This window comes from Crassostrea angulata, chromosome 6 (genome assembly GCF_025612915.1).
Source record: "Crassostrea angulata isolate pt1a10 chromosome 6, ASM2561291v2, whole genome shotgun sequence".
In the NCBI taxonomy this organism is placed as follows: domain Eukaryota; kingdom Metazoa; phylum Mollusca; class Bivalvia; order Ostreida; family Ostreidae; genus Magallana; species Magallana angulata.
The window spans coordinates 51,570,888-51,592,869 of record NC_069116.1 but is presented as its reverse complement, the minus strand read 5'-3'; the positions used below and the strand labels follow the sequence as shown (position 1 = coordinate 51,592,869).

Here is a 21,982-nt window from a genome sequence, read left to right as displayed (position 1 = left end):
ATTTTCTATCAAGCCATCCACATTTGCAGGAAAAAGAATATTCCATTCTTTAGAGTTGCGTAAATAAAATCATAATGAACATTCATTATTTTATATTCACTTACTGATTTATTGCAGGGAAAAATAAAATGATGATGTTCAACAGAACAAGAATATATAACGAGCTCAAGTGTGGTTAATATTTATTTCCTAAAAATAGCATTTGATCCATTTGTTAAATACAGTTTTTTACAAAAATATATATGTCTATTCATCAACAGCACAATTTATATCTTGAATCATTCAAGAATATTGACTACATGTATATAAAAATTCCAATACTATTTATAATTGTTTGCATTGATAATGGCACTGGTTCATTTGCAGAAAATAAATTTCCTGTCAAGCATAAAAATCACGATTGATCACAATAGAATGAATTTCGGTCAGGAGTTGCATGCATTTCCAAGCAACTTAAACTTCAAGCATGTCACATATAGTGCTAAGATCCTAAATCTGGTTTTTTGCACATTTATTTGGCAAAATTAAAACATCTAAAGATAAGATGAATGACAAGTCACACATTGCAACTTTCAAAGCATCTCTAACACACAAAAATTAATTAGTTACTGTAGATTCCTAATTAAACGCAAGGAATTAATTTCCGCATAAAATTGGGAGAAGCATCTCTCGCGGATTTAAAAATCTCACTTTAATTTTTAAGACAGTTTGAACGGTAGGAATATGTAACAAAAAATTTGTGATTGCAATTTTATAATTTTGCGATTTGATACAAAACAGTGGAATTGTGGAACTAAGTACTTGCTTAAAATAAGGAATTTACAGTACCTCATTCAAAGTAGAACATGCATTCACTGTGTAAAATGAAATGGAATTAGAGTGTACAGGTGTAATACACTAGCAAGGAAAGCAAAGAGTACATGTATTCTAATGAAGGTTCGACAAAAATTCTCAAATAAATGTCTGTTCTACAATGGCAATGTTTAGACAGTTGACTAAAATATAAAGGGTGGAAATTCTCAAATGTCTGTTCTACAATGGCATATTTTGGACAGTTGATTGAAACATGGCAGATGAAAATCATTAACAAAATCACAGTTCATGGGCACAAATACCAATCTACATTACTGATCTTTTTCAAATGGTAGGATCCATTGTATTTTGACAGCATGGAAACAATGATTTGAAATACATGTATATACAATTTGATATTTTATAAATAGAAATTATAAAGAATAGTTACATGTATATTAGCGAATTTGTATGTACATGTACATACATTTGTATTTTAATATTTACAAGAGATTCTTTTGTATGAAAGGCTTAAGCTAATGAAAGATTATTTTATGCAGTATTGTAAACATACATGTACATGTTTTTGTCCATGCAGTCATTAACTAAATTCTTCCCCTTTTATTCAACTTGCTAGCTAACCATAAATAAGCACACTTCTATCTGCATTTGTAATGAACATAAAGAAGCAGGCAAGAGGCAGCAAGAACAAAAGCTAAAATATGTTTAACATTAAATTCAATACCTTTTTTTATATTATACCCATTTCACACAATTTGGAAGTACACATGGTATCAAAAACCTGTTTCTTTTAAATATTCTATAAAATCAACAAAGAGAAATATTTTACCCATTTTTCAATTTGACATTAGCCTATTTAATGGTAAACAAAATATGGTACAATTATTTAATAAAACTCCATGGTTCAAAGACAAACAGAAAAAAATTGACTTGACTAGAGGGGTTGAAAAATACAAATATTGCATCATTATCCTATAAATGAAAATGCATATTGACATAGTCTCGTAAAATAGGCGATTGCAATTGGTAGGATGTCATTAATAAATTGTATATTTACAGAGACTTAGAACAAATTGAAATTGTTCTCTTATTGGGTTATAAAATGAAGACACATAAAAGAATTCAACCAAACAAAACAACACTGAACCACAATACTGATTAAAATAAAGGACATCACACACATCTATGTAAACGCACAACGTCATTATTATTAAGAAACCTCCTGCTTAAATGAATAGGAGGAGCCATTGACTTTAGTAGTGTAGGACTCTGAAGACAGGGGGGGTGAGGAGATCGGGGAGTCGTTGTGCTGATGTGCGGTTAAGTGGTCGATGGTCGACACCATGGCCGAGGCGGTCAGAAGGTGGTCCGTCGAGCTCATTGGTGGGGTGGGCGCCTGCATATTGTGATGCAATCCCAAATTTAAGGGGCTCCCCATCGGGGAACTGTGACTGTTGTTGGGAGAAATGCAGGTGTGGGGAGATGGAATGGTGGCTGTTGCTATGGAGAGCACATCTGTGCTCTGGGAGATTTGGTCGCTGAAACTGTTGACCATCAACGTCGGCTGCAGTGTGGTGGGGGTTGTGGAACCCGTACTACCATTCTCAGGGGCCGCTCCTGTGAAACAATGACGATTTGTATTAAAGTGTTATAAAACCAATTTTGATTACATCATTGCTTAAAATAAATTTGAAGAATCACTTCCAAATTATGAAATGTTTACAATGAAAAGTAACAATCAGGCCAATGAACCATGGATAGCCTCAAAGAAATACAGTCATTTACCTTTATCTACTGACATTATGATCAGTGACCTGAAATATCTAGAACTTAAGTACGATAATCTGATTTAATGGGTGAGTGAACTTTTACTACTAATCCCTACTTCAATGCATAAAATACTAACCACCAAGGAGCATCTCCTGCAGTAGATTGTCGATTCTGGCCATTCCAAACAGTTTAGCAAACTGCACCTGCTCAATCATTTGCCAGGTAATGCTCTGCAGTGGAGGCAGCATCAGCAGAATCTCCCCAAAGCGCCCCCTGGTGTCATACTGTCGATCGTTGATGTAGTCTTCCAGGTTAACCTGAACCTGGTAACGGAAACTCTTGATTTTTTGCGGATCAGTTAGTCCTTTGGCATCTACAACATCAAAATAAAGTCATATACATTAGTGGAATCACAGTAAAATACTGCACATCTGGTAATTTTCGAGTTTATACATTTTTTACTACTTTTGCAATCATTTCATATTTGCTTAAAAAATATACATGTATAGAGAAATTATAATGATTATTGTGATGCCTAAAAATGCTTCATTAAATCTTTTTGGAAAGAGCTTATATATCTACCTGGGTCAAAGAAAACAATGGCTTTCAGGCAGGCAAATTCTGACTCATCCATTTGGACATCTTTCATTGGTTGAACTAGTTCGTCCAGGATTCTGCTGGCAACCCGACCTATTTCTACCTCAGGTGTATTCCTGGGTATGATGGCATCATTACCTAGCAACAACACATCCTTGACCCCTAAGGAACGCCTGGCCACCCCCATGATCAGATGCTCCCCAGCATGTGCTCGCAAAAGTGCAACCTGTCAAAATTAAAAACATCTTACTTAAAAGAAGCTACATCAAAACTATTCATTTCATTGTGAACATTTATTTCTTGATTATAACTATCTTTGTGCTTATCAAAAACTATAATTATCACTTCATTACTCTCAGCAAAATGAAAAGGTAAAAGATTAAGCTCTCTTGTGTCCCTGTTTCTTGACTTTATACCATCTAATGAATTTTCTGCATGATGCTTTGTTTTTGTTAAATTTAGTGGCATCATCTCAAGTGGGAAAAATTCAATCACAGAAAATGTAAAAATAAATTTTATTCAAGTTTCCCCTAATTCCAACAAGCCAAAAATAGATACACCTACTAGTATTTAAGAAAGAAATGAAAAAAAATACACGCCCAGAGAAAAGGGTTACCGGTACTGTAGATTCCTTATTTTAAGAGAGTACGTAAATTCGCGTTCCAACCGTTTTGCATCAAATCTTGAGAATATGAAATCGCGAATGAAGAATTTTTATCATACATGTAATTTCATGTCCTCTGGAAACATTTTTATTTATAAGGGTCAGTGTTCGTGGGTAGCCAAAGATTTCCTTGTTTGTTGGGACGTAATTTCATTGGTAGCAAGTTCTATTTCATTACTGAATATTAAACAAATGCTAGTATATAGTTATACTATATAGTAAATTCGTATGCAAAGGTTACCCATAAAAGCCACAAACTTTGGTCCCCCATAAACAATGATGATTCCACAGTAGTTTACATATGTCCAAAAAATAAATGCTAGATTTTAAAATATACAAGGGCTGCTTCTCCCGTTTTTATGCTGATATTAATTCCTCGCGTCTAATTTTGAATCTACAGTACATGGTAATCAATTAAGCAGGTATTTTTTGTTTGATATTTACCTGGTCGTCAATGGTGAGCTCACAGAAGCAAGGTATGTACTTGGCCCACTCCACCAGTATCAGGAGCTGCTGCTTCATGGACTCGCATACGTCATTAGCCGTGGCCACCAACTTATGGGAGAGATCAGTGCCGACCGCCGGAGACGTCATCTGCAGGAGGAATTATAACATGTCATTCCTTGTATTGTGAACTTTTTCAATGAAAACAACTAATCAAGAAATGAGTTTACGAGTCATAAATTAGTTAGAATTATTAAGCTTTTTTTTTTTAATTTTGCAGTTTTGGTTTTCACATTTGGTTTTATTGCCCTTGCAAAATATATTGTAGATTTTTTTTAATGCAAGTACCCTAATTCAAGAGTCAAAAACAATTTAAGGACATGAGACATTCAGTCCAAAGAAATATAAATGAAGTAAACATTCAAGCCACTGACCTGTCTCGAAAGAATTTCTGCATTTAACAAAGTGCTAACAGACAAGGAATTTGTTTGGTTCACATCCTCATAGCTGGTTCTCCTCACGCTGATTCTGTCTCGTTCATTCTGTACAGCTGAAGGATTCAATGGAGTCAATTTGTATTGTAAATACTGCTTCATACACGCATATAGCATTAAAAAGAAATTTAAGACTTTTCTTTAATTAAATAAATTTCAAAATATCCCTTTTCCCCCCACAATTTTTAAATTTCTTGCTGTAACACTTGTCAATCTTAATTTCTTAAACAGCAAATAAAAAGATATTACAATATCTAATTAGACACAAGTATTGAATCTATTTTGTCATTGAACTTTCCTACCTTCTTTCTTCATTCCAGCGCGGAAGCACTTCCTAAGTCGACAGTATCGGCACTGGTTCCTCTTGTCTTTGTCCACCACACAGTTTCTGTTGAAACGACACGAATAAACATGATTCTTCCTGACACTCCGGCGGAAGAAGCCTTTACATCCATCACAACTCGAGGCTCCGTAGTGTTTGCCAGTCGCCCTGTCCCCACAGATCGCACAGAACTGGCTCATCCCTTGGGTAGGGGAGGTGCTTCCGGCGGATGGCATTGGGCCTAAAGCTCCCATCGTCATCTCCGGGGAATCTATAAATAAACACCTGATTTAAAAACAAAGTACTTTAAAAATATCATTCTGTAATTTTGTGATAATGATACACAAGGATTTATTTAAGTTGCTGCTCACTGCTAAGTCTTATTTTAATTAAACTGTGTTGTTGCTTTTTTTTAATTTTCTGGCAAGAAATACATGCAAAAAGAATATATATTAAACTTTTTCATTATTTATCCTTTTACCTGGATCATACTCATAGTAATACTGATGCTGAGTCGCTGCCTCTAGATAGCTGTACAGGAAGCTATCACAGTCTCTCATTGTCATAGAATAAACCATGAAAACAATACTAAAGCAGAACAGCAGCTACCAACCACTACAGCCCAAGAACCAAAGCAGGAAAAACAATTCCTCTTTTTTTGCCAGATTATATAGTCGCAGCCCACTGCAGTGTCAGAGCATGTCACATGATGTCAACACTAGCCCTCCAAGACACACCTCCCCCCAGACTTGGTAAAACCTGAATGGACTATTGCTTAATTGTTTATCTTAACACTTCAGTAAAGAGATAAGACAAGATGGGAAGATGGTACCCTTAAAGAAGTTGAAGGGCAGCAAAGAAAACTAAGGGCGAATCAAACACTGTTTAACTCACATAAAACATAAATCAAGTGTAGACATGTGAAACTTTTATTTTTTCTTTAAATTTTTCAATCATTAAAAAAGTTATTTTATTGGTACAATTTTTCTTCTTTTTGTTTCGTTTCTGATTATAATGACTATCACCACGTTATCAGCGAGGGGCTGATAAGGAACTTGAGAAATAATTGTGTGTGTATGTGGTAACCTAAGGAATGTAAATATGATTGACAGAAGAGCAAGTAGATTCACACCTGAAACAGTTACGATAGATGTCGTTATCTACAAATATTTGTCTTTACTGATTAATTTTTGTTGACTCTTGAATCAATACGAAGCTACTGACACAGATAATGACTTGACTTCCCACACAGGGAAGAGGGGAGGGGGAGGAGAAAACACTGGGGCAAGCAGAGTCTCTTACAAATAACAATAATTAATAAAGTGTGGGATTGAAAATATTTTGCTTATAAATGCTCAAAACATTGCATTTTAATCATTTATTTCATATGAGGCAAAGAAACAATTACATCAGTATTAAATCTACTAACATAATTAACTAACACAATTGGCAAATGTTTGTTTAAAAAATAATGTGAACAAGCAGAAATTGGAATGTTTTGAATAATGTTTTGAATCATATTTTATTAAAAAAAAAAAATTTCGATCAAAATTTCAAGTTTCTGAAATTTAGCCTGTTGCTGTATGAGATATATATAACTTAGTATTGAAATCACATCTTACTCACAATAGCTTTTTTCAAAGTTTTGTTTAAAAAATAATTAATGCAATTATACACCTATCTTAAGTTTTTTTATTCAACACTTAATCAAGAGTAAAAAGAAAATATATTTTCAATCAAAAGCATTGCAGAAACTTTACCTTATATTTAATTTGTCCACTAAAGTATGATGTAGAAAATTTAGGTTAACAATATTTATGCTGTTCACATTTTTAATACATGGAATGTTCTGACAAATTAGTTTTATTACTTTCTCCATCAATTTCTGTTTTAGAAACAATTTTTCCATATTTAGTTTACATGGAAAAAATGAAATGTAAATTGCTTTAACTCTATAAATAAATGCAAATTATCATGAGACAAAAGCAGTACATGTATTATCTCCATCCTTTACATTTTCTTTTACTCAAGTACCAACCAACAACAACAAAACAAAAGTAAGCACAACATGTCAATTTTCAAGGAGGGTTCTCTAAACCTCTTGTTAAATTTTTTCAGTACACTTCTATACAGAAGATCATGAAAATCTTAGTCAATAAGATTTCATTCACAAAACAAAAGCCCCCCAAAACACTTGATAATTTAATCCTCTAAGTCGATAGACCAGTGCTAAGACCACTTCAAAGGCTGTTCATTTCCTAACACAACTATATGTAATAGGAATGAGATAGACCAAACATTTTGGAAAAACCAAACCTTACACAGAAAAAGATGACCTAAATTCTTGCCAGCCCAACCTTTCTGCTAAAAGAATTTGCTAAAATCTTCCAAAAATATGCTATCTTAGCTACAGATCAGTACAGCCTGCCCAAGAGGTTCTTTTAGTCAGTTCTATTTGGTTGTTTGTACTGATTACAGGGTCCAAAACCAAACCAAACACCGTTCAAGTAGGCTTCTGCCTAAGCAGGCATTACACAGTTTGGGGGGCTTGATATTCCAAGTCTGTGATTGTCACATTGATAGCAAAATATCAAAATCCTCACAAGTATTACTCAGATAAACTTATCTTGTATCAGAAGTAATATCAAAATTAATACTCTTGATGTTTGAAATATTAAAAGTCTATCCAAGATTATCAGTCAATTTATAGTTCCTTAAAAGATTAGAAGAATTACCTTAATACGTGTAGTCTGTTCATTCAATGAAAAATATTTGAAGGAAAAAAAATTGACAATTCGGTTCTTGTATCATACTCTAGAATTTCCTATCTAACACTTATAAAAAGACTGAAATATTTGAATACATATTGTATTTATAACCATGCATTAAAATTCTACTTGATATGGTGTAATCAATAATTCCAAGCAATTGATTTTATATTTATATTGATAATTAATAAATATTAGAACTGAAGAACACTGAGTGATTTCTTGATTGATAATCAATAATGAACTTTTATTAGATATCAAAGTCTAAAACCCAACTCTAGAACATCCACATTTAATTTACCAATTAAGTTACCCGCATTGATTTTTAAAATGCCATTTTACTGTACAAATGAATCAAAGTCTGGAATAACTAAAAAGGAATTCTAAGACCTATAACATAAAACCATTGAAATATTACATATAACTTTCAAAAGTTGTTGGAATTGAATATCTATAAATTTATCAAAATATACAGGTATGTCTACCTTTGGCCAAAAGGCCAAAGACCAAGAAACTGATTGCACCAGTATTATACCCTAAATATGGAATGCAATATAACCTACCCAAATGGATATAAGTAATTCCATCCAAATTCATTAAAGCCATGCTGATTTAATTTAAGACTTGTTCACAAGTAAAATAAATATTAAAACTGGTCTGCAGCAAGGAGCTATGATGTGGCATTGATTCTATTAATAAATCTGCATGAGGTGTGTGGATGCTCAATGTTGATGAATGTAGGTAGGATAAGGTGACTGAGGTACATCAAGGTTTAATCTGATAACACAATTTATCGTGTCAAATGCAATATTTATTTATTCAGTTCTATGAATAACTGCTCATATTGCTTTTGCTTTTGTATAACGCATAAGAATATTTTTTTTCTTTAAATGTAAAATCTTTTAAAAAATTATCATGTAAGAAAATACATATTGTACAATATAACCATGTTGTAGGGCAAATCCATTAGTGTATGCATAACATGAGCCTTTATGTCATGTCAGAGTAATCTCTTTGGTATTTAAATTCTTAAATAAGGGATCAATATCCAAATTTTTAAATTATTAAAAAAAAATCCATTTTTTTGTAAAAATTTCTTTGAGGTTTCATTTATTCTCAGAGTATAATGGTAAAAAAAATACTGTGCTTTTATAGCTTTTATCCAGAGTGACAGATTTAGAAAATATAAAATTTAAAAAAAAAAATCTTTTTATTAATAAAATTTAAAGTTTACCGTACCCTTTTTTGACATTTTCTACTAAAAAAATATACCATTCATTAAAATTCTAGACCAATCTTTAAGCTTTATCTTGTTAGTACCCAGAAATGAAAAAAAAGCCAAACTTATAAGTATTAAAAGTGCTTATATTTGATTTATAGTGGATACAAAAAAATAATATTTGGGTGTTTCAAACCACTTTAAAAAATCTCTCTATCATAAATCTTACCCTTATCTATGGGAAAATTGCTTTATAAATAAAAAGGTTTATCATTACCTATAGATGCTGATTTATAAATGTCACAGTGCTCTATAAATAACAGTACATGTAAGAATTTTCCTAATACTATTTTCACACTAAGTAAAATATACTGGTACTTTAATATATTATTTTTAAATTGAAGCTCTGAAAATAATTGATGCAAGATTGATACATGTGTAACATGAATCAATTCCTTGACCTTTTTTCAGTTCATAGAGCTTAAAACAAAATATCAACAAACATTATGCCATAGCTTCAAATTTCAAAGTTTGAATGTTAACATGATGTAACATTCTGTACTAGCTCTCTGTTTATTTGACAAATGTATGAGAAATAAACACAGCAATGTCACCACAACTGTGACAAGACCCCACACCTGACCGGTGGGGGAAACTTCTCACGGTCAAGACACCAAACTATAACCCCTCTCCTCTCCATACTGACCAAAAATCCCTCCTTCTTACACAACCTACGAGTTGTTTTTGTGAGATGAGTGGTAAATGATTGGACCTTTATCAGATATTTGTGGCAAGTTTGATACTTTATAAATCAAGATCAAACATAGTGGACAAGCCCTTATCAAGGGATTTTGAAAGTCTGATCCCTAGAACTACTTATATTGTTAACAATTCCTATCTACTGAATTGAATAACTGTAAACCAAAATTATCAATGCTTATTATAAAGACAAACAAACAAGGGTTTATGAGAAATGAAAGTTCAATAATAGGATTAGTTTTCAAAATAAAATAAATGAATTCAATCGTAAGACAAGAATAGTAATATATTTTTAAGGCAGGATATATAATAGAAAATTTTAAATGAAACAAATAAGAAAATCTGAACTACTAATAAAGCAAAATAGAAATCAGAGATACTGTTATATGTAAGTCATTTTTATCTTGAATAATGTAGGTAAATCAAACAAAACTTATCATAGTTGGTTTAACATGGTTATCTGAGTTATCAATGGGGAGATAACTGTGCTGAGGCTGAGGCCGTTATCTCCCTTTATATCAGTGACAATGGTGATGTACCTTTCACAGATAGCGCGGCTTTAACACAAGTATCTACATGTACATTGACATTACTCACATGGAATTCATTTATCACAATTTTTAAGTATTTTTATCTCATTTGATGTAGTCTTGACCCTTCTGGAAAGATTTGAAATAAATTTTTCGTCAGAATTTTCAAGTGGACAATAAGCAAGATTTCTTTGCTATAACTTTATTATCAGAGAATACCCCACCCAGAGTCCTTGGTGTTTATCATAAGGACTTGAAAACTAACAAACTACTTATTGATTTGACACTATATTTGCAATGATCAGCAAAAAAAAAAAATATGTATATTACATATATCAAAGCAATACACAATTCTCAACTGCAGTATAAATTTAAACAGAAAATGTTGAATGTAGTTAAATAAGATTAAATTTTCTACAGTGGGAAAAACTATAAAAAAGAAATGTTGTGCCTGTTGCAGGCTCGCCTGCGGAATAGGTGGAGCTGGTAGAGAAAGTTTATAAGGATGTACTTAGTTTAACAACAATTACTTGAAAATCTATAAATGATGCATTTAAATCTATTTTCCTCCTATTAAATATTTCCACATGGCATTTATTAAATCCTCACCAATGTAAAAATAGTTTCACAAAAATTATGCTTTAAAATTCATAAAGCATTTGCGATTATCGGAACATCAATCTTATAAAATAATGAAAGCTTTTAAATCAATTTTGGTTTTCATAAAAATCATGCGCAGTTTTTCATAGTATTGTATTATTAATACAATGGTATTCTAATACATTACTTATGTTATGTTGTGAATGATCACTATAAGTGATCATCAAATGATCATCAAAACTGATTAAAAGTTATTTACCAGGAAGTGTCAAGAACTTTGTACAACTAACGATATATTATATCAAGTCATTTTTGTCACGATATATGTTTTCTTCAATTGGATTAAAAAATTATCTACCATCTTAAATTGTGCTAAATTTTAATTACCAATCAATCTGAAAAGTTACTAAATTTAAATCATTTTTCTTTTGTGGCCTAACTTCGCAAAATAATACTGTTTTAAATAAATCTTGAAATTAAATAATTATACTCCTGTGATATTTGGTGTGAATCCATCATTTGAACTAGCCCTCTCTATCGATTTCATTTTTTTTTTTTCAAATTAAAATCAAATCCATGTACTGTGAGAGGCACCGTGACTTTGATTATGGATAGATATTTGTATCACCTATCAGTGAGAGAGGAGTTATTCCTCTTGACAAAATAGTCAGCTTCTTTCTCAATCTAAATAAGTAAATTAGTAAGCAGGTAAATAAGAACTTCCATCTGCTCTTCGGGTTTTGATACCTCTCTCATGGAAGAGATGCGATAGCGTAAGTAAAGGCCTGGAAAGTCCCTCTTTCCCTAGCCCTCCCCTCCCCCAAAGTCCTCCGAAACTTTAATAATGATGTAAACTTGATTTGACAACATTTAAATACTGTTACTTCATCAATATTCATCAAACACCAAATTTTGATGTTGTGTTGAACCATGCAATTCAATGGTCACTGAGGTGTGAAAATTAATAAAAATGCTATTGTTAGAAAAGTCTCAATGAATTTACGTATTCTTTAAATCCATGAAAATTGATGTCCTCTAATATTAATAAAACCCAGTAGTTAAATATGTTATGGATTTTATTGGAATTTTTACTATAAATAATCTTTCTGGGGTACTTTTTTTCTTTTTTTGTTGTTGTTGATTCCATTAACTTTATTAGATATCCTGGCTCTGTTTTATATACAAAAAAGTGTTTCATTCATCAACTATCAAACGCTCTATCTAATACCAATAGAAATTAATTTATAATATAAAGAATTTTTGGAGTCAATGTTTTGTACAAATTTTAAGCTTCACAAAATTTTTTTCCATGAGGCTGTATTAATTTATATATAATTTAGATGTAAGTTCTTTATAACAGATCAATTCACCCAAGGTCATGTAAAAAAAAAAAAAAGTTATCAAAAAATTTTCTTCAACAAATGACATTTTTTTTTTTAAATTTCATCAAAAAATCAAGAATTAAAAAAAAACCAAAAAATAAACAAACAGCAAAAAAAGATTGATGACATCATATTATATAAATTAATGAAATAAATAATCGACAAGTTTTCACCAAAACAAAAAAACCTACCTCATTTTTTTCTTTTTGTTAAACGTTATTAAGCAGACTGAGTATATAATCCACACTTAAACTTCCAAATATTTAAAATAAAAATAAAGCCCATGGAAATTCAAGCACAAACTGAGTACTAAACTTTATTCTAAATCATAATATTTATATAAACTGATGTCTATAAAACTAATTATTAATTATCTTTGTACATTGGACATGGTATGAGGGAGAGCAAATTTCAGTCTGCTGGATAAAGGGCAGGCTGAGTGTGTACATATTGTAGGTATCACTCATTAACTGTGCACTTTGACAACAGATAAACAAAGATGTACTCAGTACAGTCTGTCCGCCAGACGCTAGACTGATAATGGCAGTCACCCCATCACCTCACCCCCATGTAAGGCACATGTCTGCAGCACTATACACTACTAATTAAAATGGTGCATGCTTTCTTTGTGACCATTTAGAGTGGGGCACATGTTAACGCCCCAGTCTACCAATGTATTATACTGATCAGTTTGTATTATGCCTGGGAGTTCAATGCATAATGTTACAGACACATGATGTGGTGTTGGATAGATGAATGGGGTACACTACTTATATTTTGTCATTAAATTCCGTTTCAGTTGTCCATATCATGCATTAACTGTCAAATGTAATTCAATTCAGTTTATTTATTTAAAATGTAGTGAGTATATTACAAGTAAAATCTAATACTTTCCTCTTCCAAACCTTTGTATGGCAGTCATTTCATTAAATAAATGTTAAAAAAAAACCCCACACATGCAAGTATAATAGGCTAATCAATAAATATGAATAGATCATTCATTCTTCATAAGTAGCACTTAAATTGAGAGAATTGCATGTGAAAGCTTTTGTTATTAACTTGCTAGTTGCTATAAACATATGATACATAACTCATTCACACCTCACAAAATAACTTAAATGGACAAAATCTTCAAAACATTAATTTCCATATCTTGTTCTCAAGTTCTCATTTAGTAAATGTCTTAAATTTATGAAAGCCAATGCCATCCAAAGGTGTATAAGCTTAAAGAAAGGTAGCTCTGTGTTTGCATGTGTAACATGTATGTACAGAAAATAAAATACTAGTCTGTTTCTATTGAAGTCCAGTCAACTCAATCCAACGAATAAACCAGACTTGTATGCATCTGTTTCACCAAGTATTGGTTTGTTTTTTTTGACGTTTTCTTGATTAGAACATGGTCCTGCAGTAACCATAATAAAGTTATCTTATTTTCAATGGACTGCCTACACATTCTTCTTCTGTCCGTGACTTTTTTTTCCACTGTTGGACATTGGTTAGCACTATCCAGTGGCGTGTGACTGGGACACAATCCCAACTGTATTAACCACAACCTGAAACATAGCTTGATGTGCTGCATCCAAACACACATCTGACAACACACTATGACAAATTTGTTTGGTCCCATATTGGCACCGTGAAGGTAAATTATGAAATTCAAGTGGGCAACTAACAGAAAAAAGCAGTGCAATTGCATGCTTGAATCCCCCCATCGCTTGCAACAAAAGTCTTGGGTGCATGTGCCAATTAAATCACCTTTTGGAAAGATATGATACATTGAATGTTTCTGTCATGAACTCATGATCTCAGAAGCCATTAAAGCAAAAACGTTAAGAAAATTTTGGGAGCAGGAGATATTATTCCAAGCTAATTAGACATTGCTACATGTTTACAATACGTACTCAACAGCATAACACATACTTATAAGGACACTTGGTCCATAATTATAAACTAGTCAACATGATAACAAGCATGTAGACACCATTAACCAAAAGTGTGCTGTAAGAATGACTTAATGCATCGTAGCATGTACCTTACAGCTTATTATACTTCCTCTTGATACATATGTCTTAAAAACACTCAGGTCTTTGGTATACTCTACTCAGATTTGTTGCTTGAATACTAATACCCTTCAAAAATATGAGAGAGAGAGAGAGAGAGAGAGAGAGAGAAATATTTTCATAGGAATTTGCAACATAACATTTTTTTTTAACCTATTGTAACATTTTTGTCAACTTTTAAGAGGGCTCGATGGTTGTGGTTTTTTGAGACTATATTGATCTCCTTAAGAAAAAGAGCTTTTTATGAAGATATATATAAGAAAATTTCAAAGCTACTAAAATACATAGAATTTTTCTTCACCAAATAAAAGTTAAAAGCTTAAAACATCTTTCCTAAAGATTGAAGGTAAATCTGATGCTTAATTTGTTCACCACCCTGTCCCCTTAAAAAGTTATCTCCTGCATTAAGATTTTAAAAATATATAATGACAACCTTAACCTGTAATATTCACACTCAATTAAATTTTATTTATAAATATCAAATACTGATTAAAGTATCTTCTATCAATCAAGTCGTGGATGATCCAAAACTGGACTTTGATCATTGATCACGCTTAGGAAACACCTGTACCAACCAATGGAAACAGCTCAAAATGTGTGGGAATTCAGAGTCACCAAACAAAACGGACTTTGAAACTGCAAACAGCTCCAAGAGATTTTCTGTAGACGTGAAACCAGCAGAAAAATGGAGCTTAGCAGACCCGGAAGACAGAAGAGAGACTTACCGTAATTATAGAAACCACTGCACCACTGCTCGCTGCCTTCTCCGGAGATCAACATTGTGACAATGGTGTTAGCCAAGTTCTCATCAGCTGATTCAAGTAGCCAGATTATGACACCAAATATGGGTTAATTGTTTTGTGGTACAGTCATTCCCCATGTGTACATTACATCAGCATTATATAACACTTGTCAATTTGTCATAATTCTGTTTTTGGGGGAGGTCAAGTTTTCAAAAAAATACCCCCAATATCGAATATACTGAATCCAATCCAAATTTAACTTTAAAATTCCAATCACAAGAAGATGACTTCACATTCAGAGCCAAGAGCAACGAATTTCTTCAGAAAGCAAAAATATTGAATTCATGATGCGCAAATTTCTTCTTTTTTTTTTTTTCCCAAAAACAAATAAGTAGGTCACAATACAAAGTTGTACCATATGACTAGAGGTAATCTACTTTTCAGCCAATAACAATTGGTCTTCTTCTGAGGACATTAAAACACACAATTTTTTGTAAACTATTTGCTAGACCTATTACTGAAAAACTGGAGCACCAATTACAATTACCCATGATTACTAATTACTGTAGTAAGAAAGGAAGAGATCGTCGTGTGCAAATAAAAGGAAGTGGAAAATTATTGCGCAAATTCCTTCATTTGTTTTCTGCATTACTGTATTCTGTAAATTTATTTTAAAAAATATGGTTCATTAAAAATAATTTTTTCCTGAAAATGTATGCGTGCTAATTCTTAACATGCAATAAACAGCATGCGCGCATTTGTCACTGATCACATGTTTTACATTCTCCTTCGTTTCGCAGTTTTCATTTTTCAAGAGGTATCACAAATCTTAAGCACCACTACTTCATAACTATCTATTTTCTAAATCCTATTTCAACTCAAATCTAAACAAGTACATTAACAAGCAAGATGCTTGACTTAGCTGGAAAACAAAATGATAGTACATTTGTATAACAAAAATGTCTGAACTTCTGCAAATTTCTTGATTAGAAGCGTGCAATTAGAATAAATGCTGTATTTTAAAAATAGAATTCATCTTGACATTTTTCCTACTAGTATAACAATTGTGTATCAGGAAATACAACATTATAAGCATCCTATATATTGACAAAAGTGTTCACCTAGTTTTTCCTAAAAAGCCTAGGAAATAACAGTTATATTGTTAGTTCCGTTCCCACGCTTTGAACACCTATTGATGAGCGTAGCACTTCTCCGGCAAGGAAGACCATGGTACGGATATTCTAAAAGTCAAGCTTTCTTTGCAAGGAATTTCCCTTTTCTCTAAATGTAGACGAGGCCTACGTGCATGGCAAAAGGGCATTTCAGGATCTCCGCAAAAACCGACTTACAAAAACTACATTTTGTAGGTCATTGTCAATTCATCATATTTAGGGTGATCCTCCTTCGTTTCCCGATCAAAGGCGTGTTCTTATAAAATTGGGTATTCAAACTTGACTGAATTCAGATAAAATAATCAATAAAGGCAATAATTCTATCCAAAGGTTAATGCAGATTTTTTGGAAATACTAACATATAGATAAGTCAAAACATATCAATACAACCCATCCATTCTGCCTTAACATACTATCTACTCAGTCTTGCTAGGTTAAAAGGAACCAGTGGCATTTCAGTAGAAATTTAAAAAAATATCAAACTTCAGAAATATTTTAATACAAGTACTGTAAACCGAAACAACTTTATTTCATGATTTTATTGAGCTTTACCATTTTTCATGGTACATGTATTTAATTGATGCCAGATTAATATTTTCATGACAAAGCCTACGAAGATGATCGTAAGATGTTCAGAAAGACACTCCGAGATTGGTTCAAGATGGGAAATATACACTAGCTATGACCAGAGTGTTGCAACCTTGTGAAATTTTCCACATAAATAAAAGTTGGAGTACGGCAACTGCTTCAGACCACTTTAAACACTTGAAAAAAAAAAATCCCGTAAATGGGATCCGGGCACAAATATTGTCGTTCAATTCAAAGGGGGGGGGGGGGGAATGCTAAAAGATAGTTTTAATTTCTTGGACATAAATATAATATTACATTAAAAATCAACTTCCTCAGAAAGGTTAGTGGGATTTGGCCTCTAAAATCATTTTTTATAAACCAGACCTTAAAAAAGAGGGGCTATATTTATAATGTCCAGTCTTCAGTCACATATCAGAGATCAAATCACGAAATATCAAATTGCTTAACAACACAAAATTTACAAATAAAAATTAGTGCCTAGAAATATACATTCAGGCAGTTCTTTTTTAAATCAAATTTGACACCCTAACAAGCTGTTTGAAAAACCAATGTTGACTATTAAGATAAAGATTCAGACTTTTACTCAGACTCGATATTAAATTTCTCATAAAAACTCAATGAATATATAATATATAACTGTAATTACAGAAAACTGATACTTCACCCCTGATCTATATTCGGTATTGGTTTATGTAATTTTGTCACCATAGTAAAGCATCAATACTTCCGCCACTCAATTGATAGACAATTCAATTTTAAAGTTGTTCAGTTAGTGCAAAAAGGTTGATTTTACATGACCTCTTTCTAATAAATTGGAGGAAGCACTAAAAAATACATTTACCTATACAATGAGTGAAATTTGGTAATAAAACTAACCTTCATATCAATAAACTAATCTGCCGAAAGAGACTAAGTAGAAAATCATTTTAGTACCGGTATATCACACTGTCATTCAATGTTAAACTGCATGTCAGTCATTTTTTTTTTCACTTAAATTTTATTAATCATCTAAATATCTGTAAAAGAAAATAGCAAATATTCTGAAACTTTTTAAGTTTTTAAAATATTGGCATGTACCAAATATTTAACTGTTTTTCATTAGAATTTCATGATCCAATGCCTAAGTTGTTATGCCCTATTATATTTGATTGGCTGAAAATATTGTAATTGTAAAGTATGTAGCCTATGTTACAATATGACTAAATGATTAAAATTTGATGCAGATGTACCAAATCATTGTTTGAAATTTAGAATTACTTAATAAGTACATGTAATTCTAAATTTCAAACACTTCGTTTTCATTTAAAAATTAGAGAAAAATATGAAGGTCATTGAAAAGTATGATGCATCCACATGTACTTCTCACATCTTCAAATATGTGATGTCATCATCATGTGATTTCTGAATGCTAATTACTCTATCTGAGATAACCAATTAAATAAGGGTATTGCAACCACAATGGCAATGCTACATGCAATGCCATAATCTGATGTAAAATAACGCTAGTATTATATTTCATGAAAAAAAACAAACTTCATTTTAAGGGTAACCCAGCAGTAATACTTTGATAGTATGCTTCATATTTATGAAGAAATGCCTCTACGAGGGTTGTTCGGAAATTATTGAGACAACACGGATATTTCCCTTTATAAGTGACGGATAAGGGTGAAAATTGGCATGAACATAGAAGAAACCTTAACAAATAATTAAAGAAAGAAGTATTTAAAAATATTTAATATTTTGTTTACAACGATAGATAATAAAATTGATGGTCGGGGTACCCGGCGCAAGCATAAATTCGGAGGATAAGAAAACTTAAACATTGTCTATCTAAGTGTCCGCAAACTTACAGCTTATACTAAAAGAAATCAGATTATATATGTTTATTTTGCTATTTATTGTGACTAACTTTTGATCAAGTTTCACTACTGTTTGATTTGAAATACGGATATGGTACAGATATATTTACCAAGCAATAGGAATTTGAAAACGATGGTATATAGAAATTTGACTTCAATGCGGCGCAGCTAATATACATCAAATTGATGGAAATATTCTGAAAAAGACCTTCTAATGCCACTAAATTGCTTTAACAAAAACTATACGAAGGCAAGGGATAAAGAACTTCAGTTTATCGTCTTTTTTCACTGATTGTTTAGCTAGAATTCAGACAAAGTGACTAAAAATCAAGTACTTTTTACACTAACTGATGTCAACAGTTCTAAAATATGAACACAGAATTACTGTAGGAGACATTTCATAGTAATTTGACTTTCGGTTAGAAATGATAGATTTTTTTCACAAAAATCAAGAATGGAGGGAATATGCGAATGTTGACATCTTGAAATGTAAACAAAAGATGAGAAATGGAGAATTAATTCTAATTTTCCTTTGTTTGTTAGGTGTTTAAAACATAGGATCAATAAGAAGCGTCAAAATGACGTTGTGGTAAGTTTGCAGTTGCGCCGGGTCACTGGGCGATGGCAATTTGGTCAGTTTACCAGGAATGATCTAATCATGCTAAGGACAATAAATTTTTTACATTGATAAACTCTATCCTGGTTTACGTTTTGGTGAAATTTTAAGGGTTTATCTTTTTCCCCAAGGAAATAAGAGTAAATGTCTCAATAATTTCTGAACAACCCTCGTAGTACTTATTTTCCTAAATCAAAAATGGCTTCAAAATCATATTACATATTAAATCATTCATACTTTAAAAATTATTCTAGATATTTAAGCAATGTTATAACTACCAAGTAAACTTTAAAATTCCTGTTTAAAGACAAATCTAATTTGGAATTGACTAGAAGAGGACACCCTTAGATATCAACATGCATAAAAGTACAAAATTGTAAAAATATATATATTTTGGAGGGTTGAAAAATTCTATTTGACCATAAAATGTACTTCAAAAATTTGTATTAATCATCTTAAAAATTGTGAAACCGATGTCTTGAACTCATAATTAAGTCTTGATAGATTGCCAGCAGACTTACCGGTAATTAGAACATTAAATAGACAAAAATGTTGACAAACAAAATATTAAAGTAAAGGTTGAATTCTATCATTTCTAAGGCACATCACAAAATGTAGGTATCCCAGTCCTCATTAGGGGTACACTAAGTGTCAGCAATGCCGCTACCTCGCTACCTCATACTATGAAACGATCAAGATAGTTAAGATTATCGTTTAAAGAAGTGTTCAACATGCTAGTTCCTATCTTATGTACCGGTACTGACCATAAAAAACCCATAACACAATTTAAATGTCATTAATTCCAACAGGATTAGAAGATATACTTGCCACCTTTCTGCTTTAATTTGTAGCATTTAAACAATTTGTTTTTTGAAATAGCATACATTTCTTTCTTTTTTTTCTTCTTTTTTTTTTTTTTTTTTTTTTTTACATATTTGTAAGTTTTACGAGAAGTAAATTATTACATGTATTGCATTCTCCAATTTTGCCAAAATTTACTCATGATAAATAAAAGTTAATTACTAAATCTCTCTAAGCTTTCTCAATAACTTTTTTAAAAACACTATCAATTATATTTTCAAATTTACATATTTAAAATTTTTGACCAAAGAAATTTATATTGAAATAAATAATTAAATAAATCTAAAAAGTGTAAAATACAGAAAAAAATTATTTCTATTTTAAATCAAGTTTAGTTAAAAACTTAAATCATTTTCTGCAAGGTACTAAGAGTAATACGGTTAAAAAAAAATAAAAACATTTGTTGAAAGACCCTTAAGCTTTGACTTGCAAGTTATTTGAGTAGTTAATATTTATAAATTGATTAAGTGATCAATTAATCTTATCTTGCAAAATTAAAATGTGCTGCATATGCATTTAAAAAACCCTAATTTTCTTATTGTTAGGCTGTTTGAAAAAATAAAACAATTTGAATACGATAACTCTGATGGCAAAATACAAATCATTAAAGTAGCATGGAATTAAAGCAGTTCAATATCCATCAAACATCCCTTTCTTCATACACTCCGTGTATTTCATTATAAATGAAGAGAAACAGGCATAAAAAAACTTATTATAAAAAACTTGCTATTATGATATCAAGATACATGCTTTGAAAACTACCTCCTCATGTCAAGCAGGACAATCACAAAACTCTTCAACAAACATTCATCCAAGGAGGACAAGAAAAAGAAATCCTTGACAGGTAAAAGAAAGTAGCCCCTAGTAGTAAGTGTCTAACCTCTACAGTGAGGCAAAACCCTCTCCAGATCCCTTAGAGTTATCTGTCCTTGATATTCCGGCTCTTCTGGAATGAGAGGATATGGTCTCTGGTGATGATGCCAGTAAGTCTGGACCGGATAAATAGCAGCCGAGTAATCATAAGTAGGATAATTCATGGTAGCATTGGTAGAATGTCCAGTATTGGGGAGGACTAACATTGCTAATCTGACTTTGTGAATGCTAGGATTCTGATTGAGATTGAATCCAACTTGTCGCCTTTTTTATGGCGAGTTGGAACTCGGTGACACACGTCTGCACACTGCCTGGAAGTGTCGAGGCGCGTGGCAAGACTAGATACATACAAACAACACAAGCCTTACCACAGCCAATTCACAACCCGGAACTAGCTACTTCGTGGTACTTACAAGACTATTAAACAAGTTAATTAACACATGTACTTTCAAATGTTTCTCTGCGTAACAGCAATTGATGACACTGTCATAAAACTATTGACGTTATTTATGCAATATAAAAACAATCGAACTTTACGCTAAACTGTGTATTAGTCTTTTAAAATGCTAAAAGTTTTGGAACTCGAGTCAAATTATTTTAATTAATTATAAAACTTAATGCCCACAGATTACCTTTCAAAATGCATAATTTGATTGCAAAAACATGTAAGAAGGGTTGCAAGCGATGAAAAATTGTCACAATTTCTATTTAAACTTTCCTTTAAATTTCTGCAGTAAACAAAAACCCTGTCTCCATCCTTCAACAGGACATAAGAGTCCTGAGATCACAGACTTCCTTTACAATGCTCTTATTGTTATATCATTAATACTTTGTAGGTAATTTGA

The 21,982-nt window shown here is 31.9% G+C and overlaps 1 protein-coding gene across 6 annotated transcripts in view; it reads right to left on the bottom strand.

Annotated features, from left to right (window-relative positions):
• Window positions 1-170: 170 nt before the first annotated feature.
• LOC128186908 (hepatocyte nuclear factor 4-gamma-like) overlaps window positions 171-21,982 on the bottom strand; it is a 30,075-nt gene continuing 8,263 nt past the window's right edge. Inside the window, exons 1-7 of one of the 6 annotated variants that reach the window (XM_052856875.1) lie at window positions 21,145-21,358; window positions 5,085-5,375; window positions 4,723-4,838; window positions 4,289-4,438; window positions 3,166-3,406; window positions 2,720-2,956; window positions 171-2,430 (exon numbers count right to left, since the gene is read on the bottom strand). In XM_052856875.1, the coding sequence (XP_052712835.1) occupies window positions 2,024-2,430; window positions 2,720-2,956; window positions 3,166-3,406; window positions 4,289-4,438; window positions 4,723-4,838; window positions 5,085-5,375; window positions 21,145-21,343 (1,641 nt within the window). In that variant the 5' untranslated portion in view covers window positions 21,344-21,358 and the 3' untranslated portion in view covers window positions 171-2,023. Of the gene's footprint in view, window positions 2,431-2,719; window positions 2,957-3,165; window positions 3,407-4,288; window positions 4,439-4,722; window positions 4,839-5,084; window positions 5,376-5,585; window positions 5,752-8,435; window positions 8,578-12,553; window positions 12,665-15,147; window positions 15,452-21,144; window positions 21,359-21,982 lie in introns of those variants that run through there. The other 5 variants (XM_052856877.1, XM_052856880.1, XM_052856878.1 and 2 more) reach the window with 5 other exon arrangements.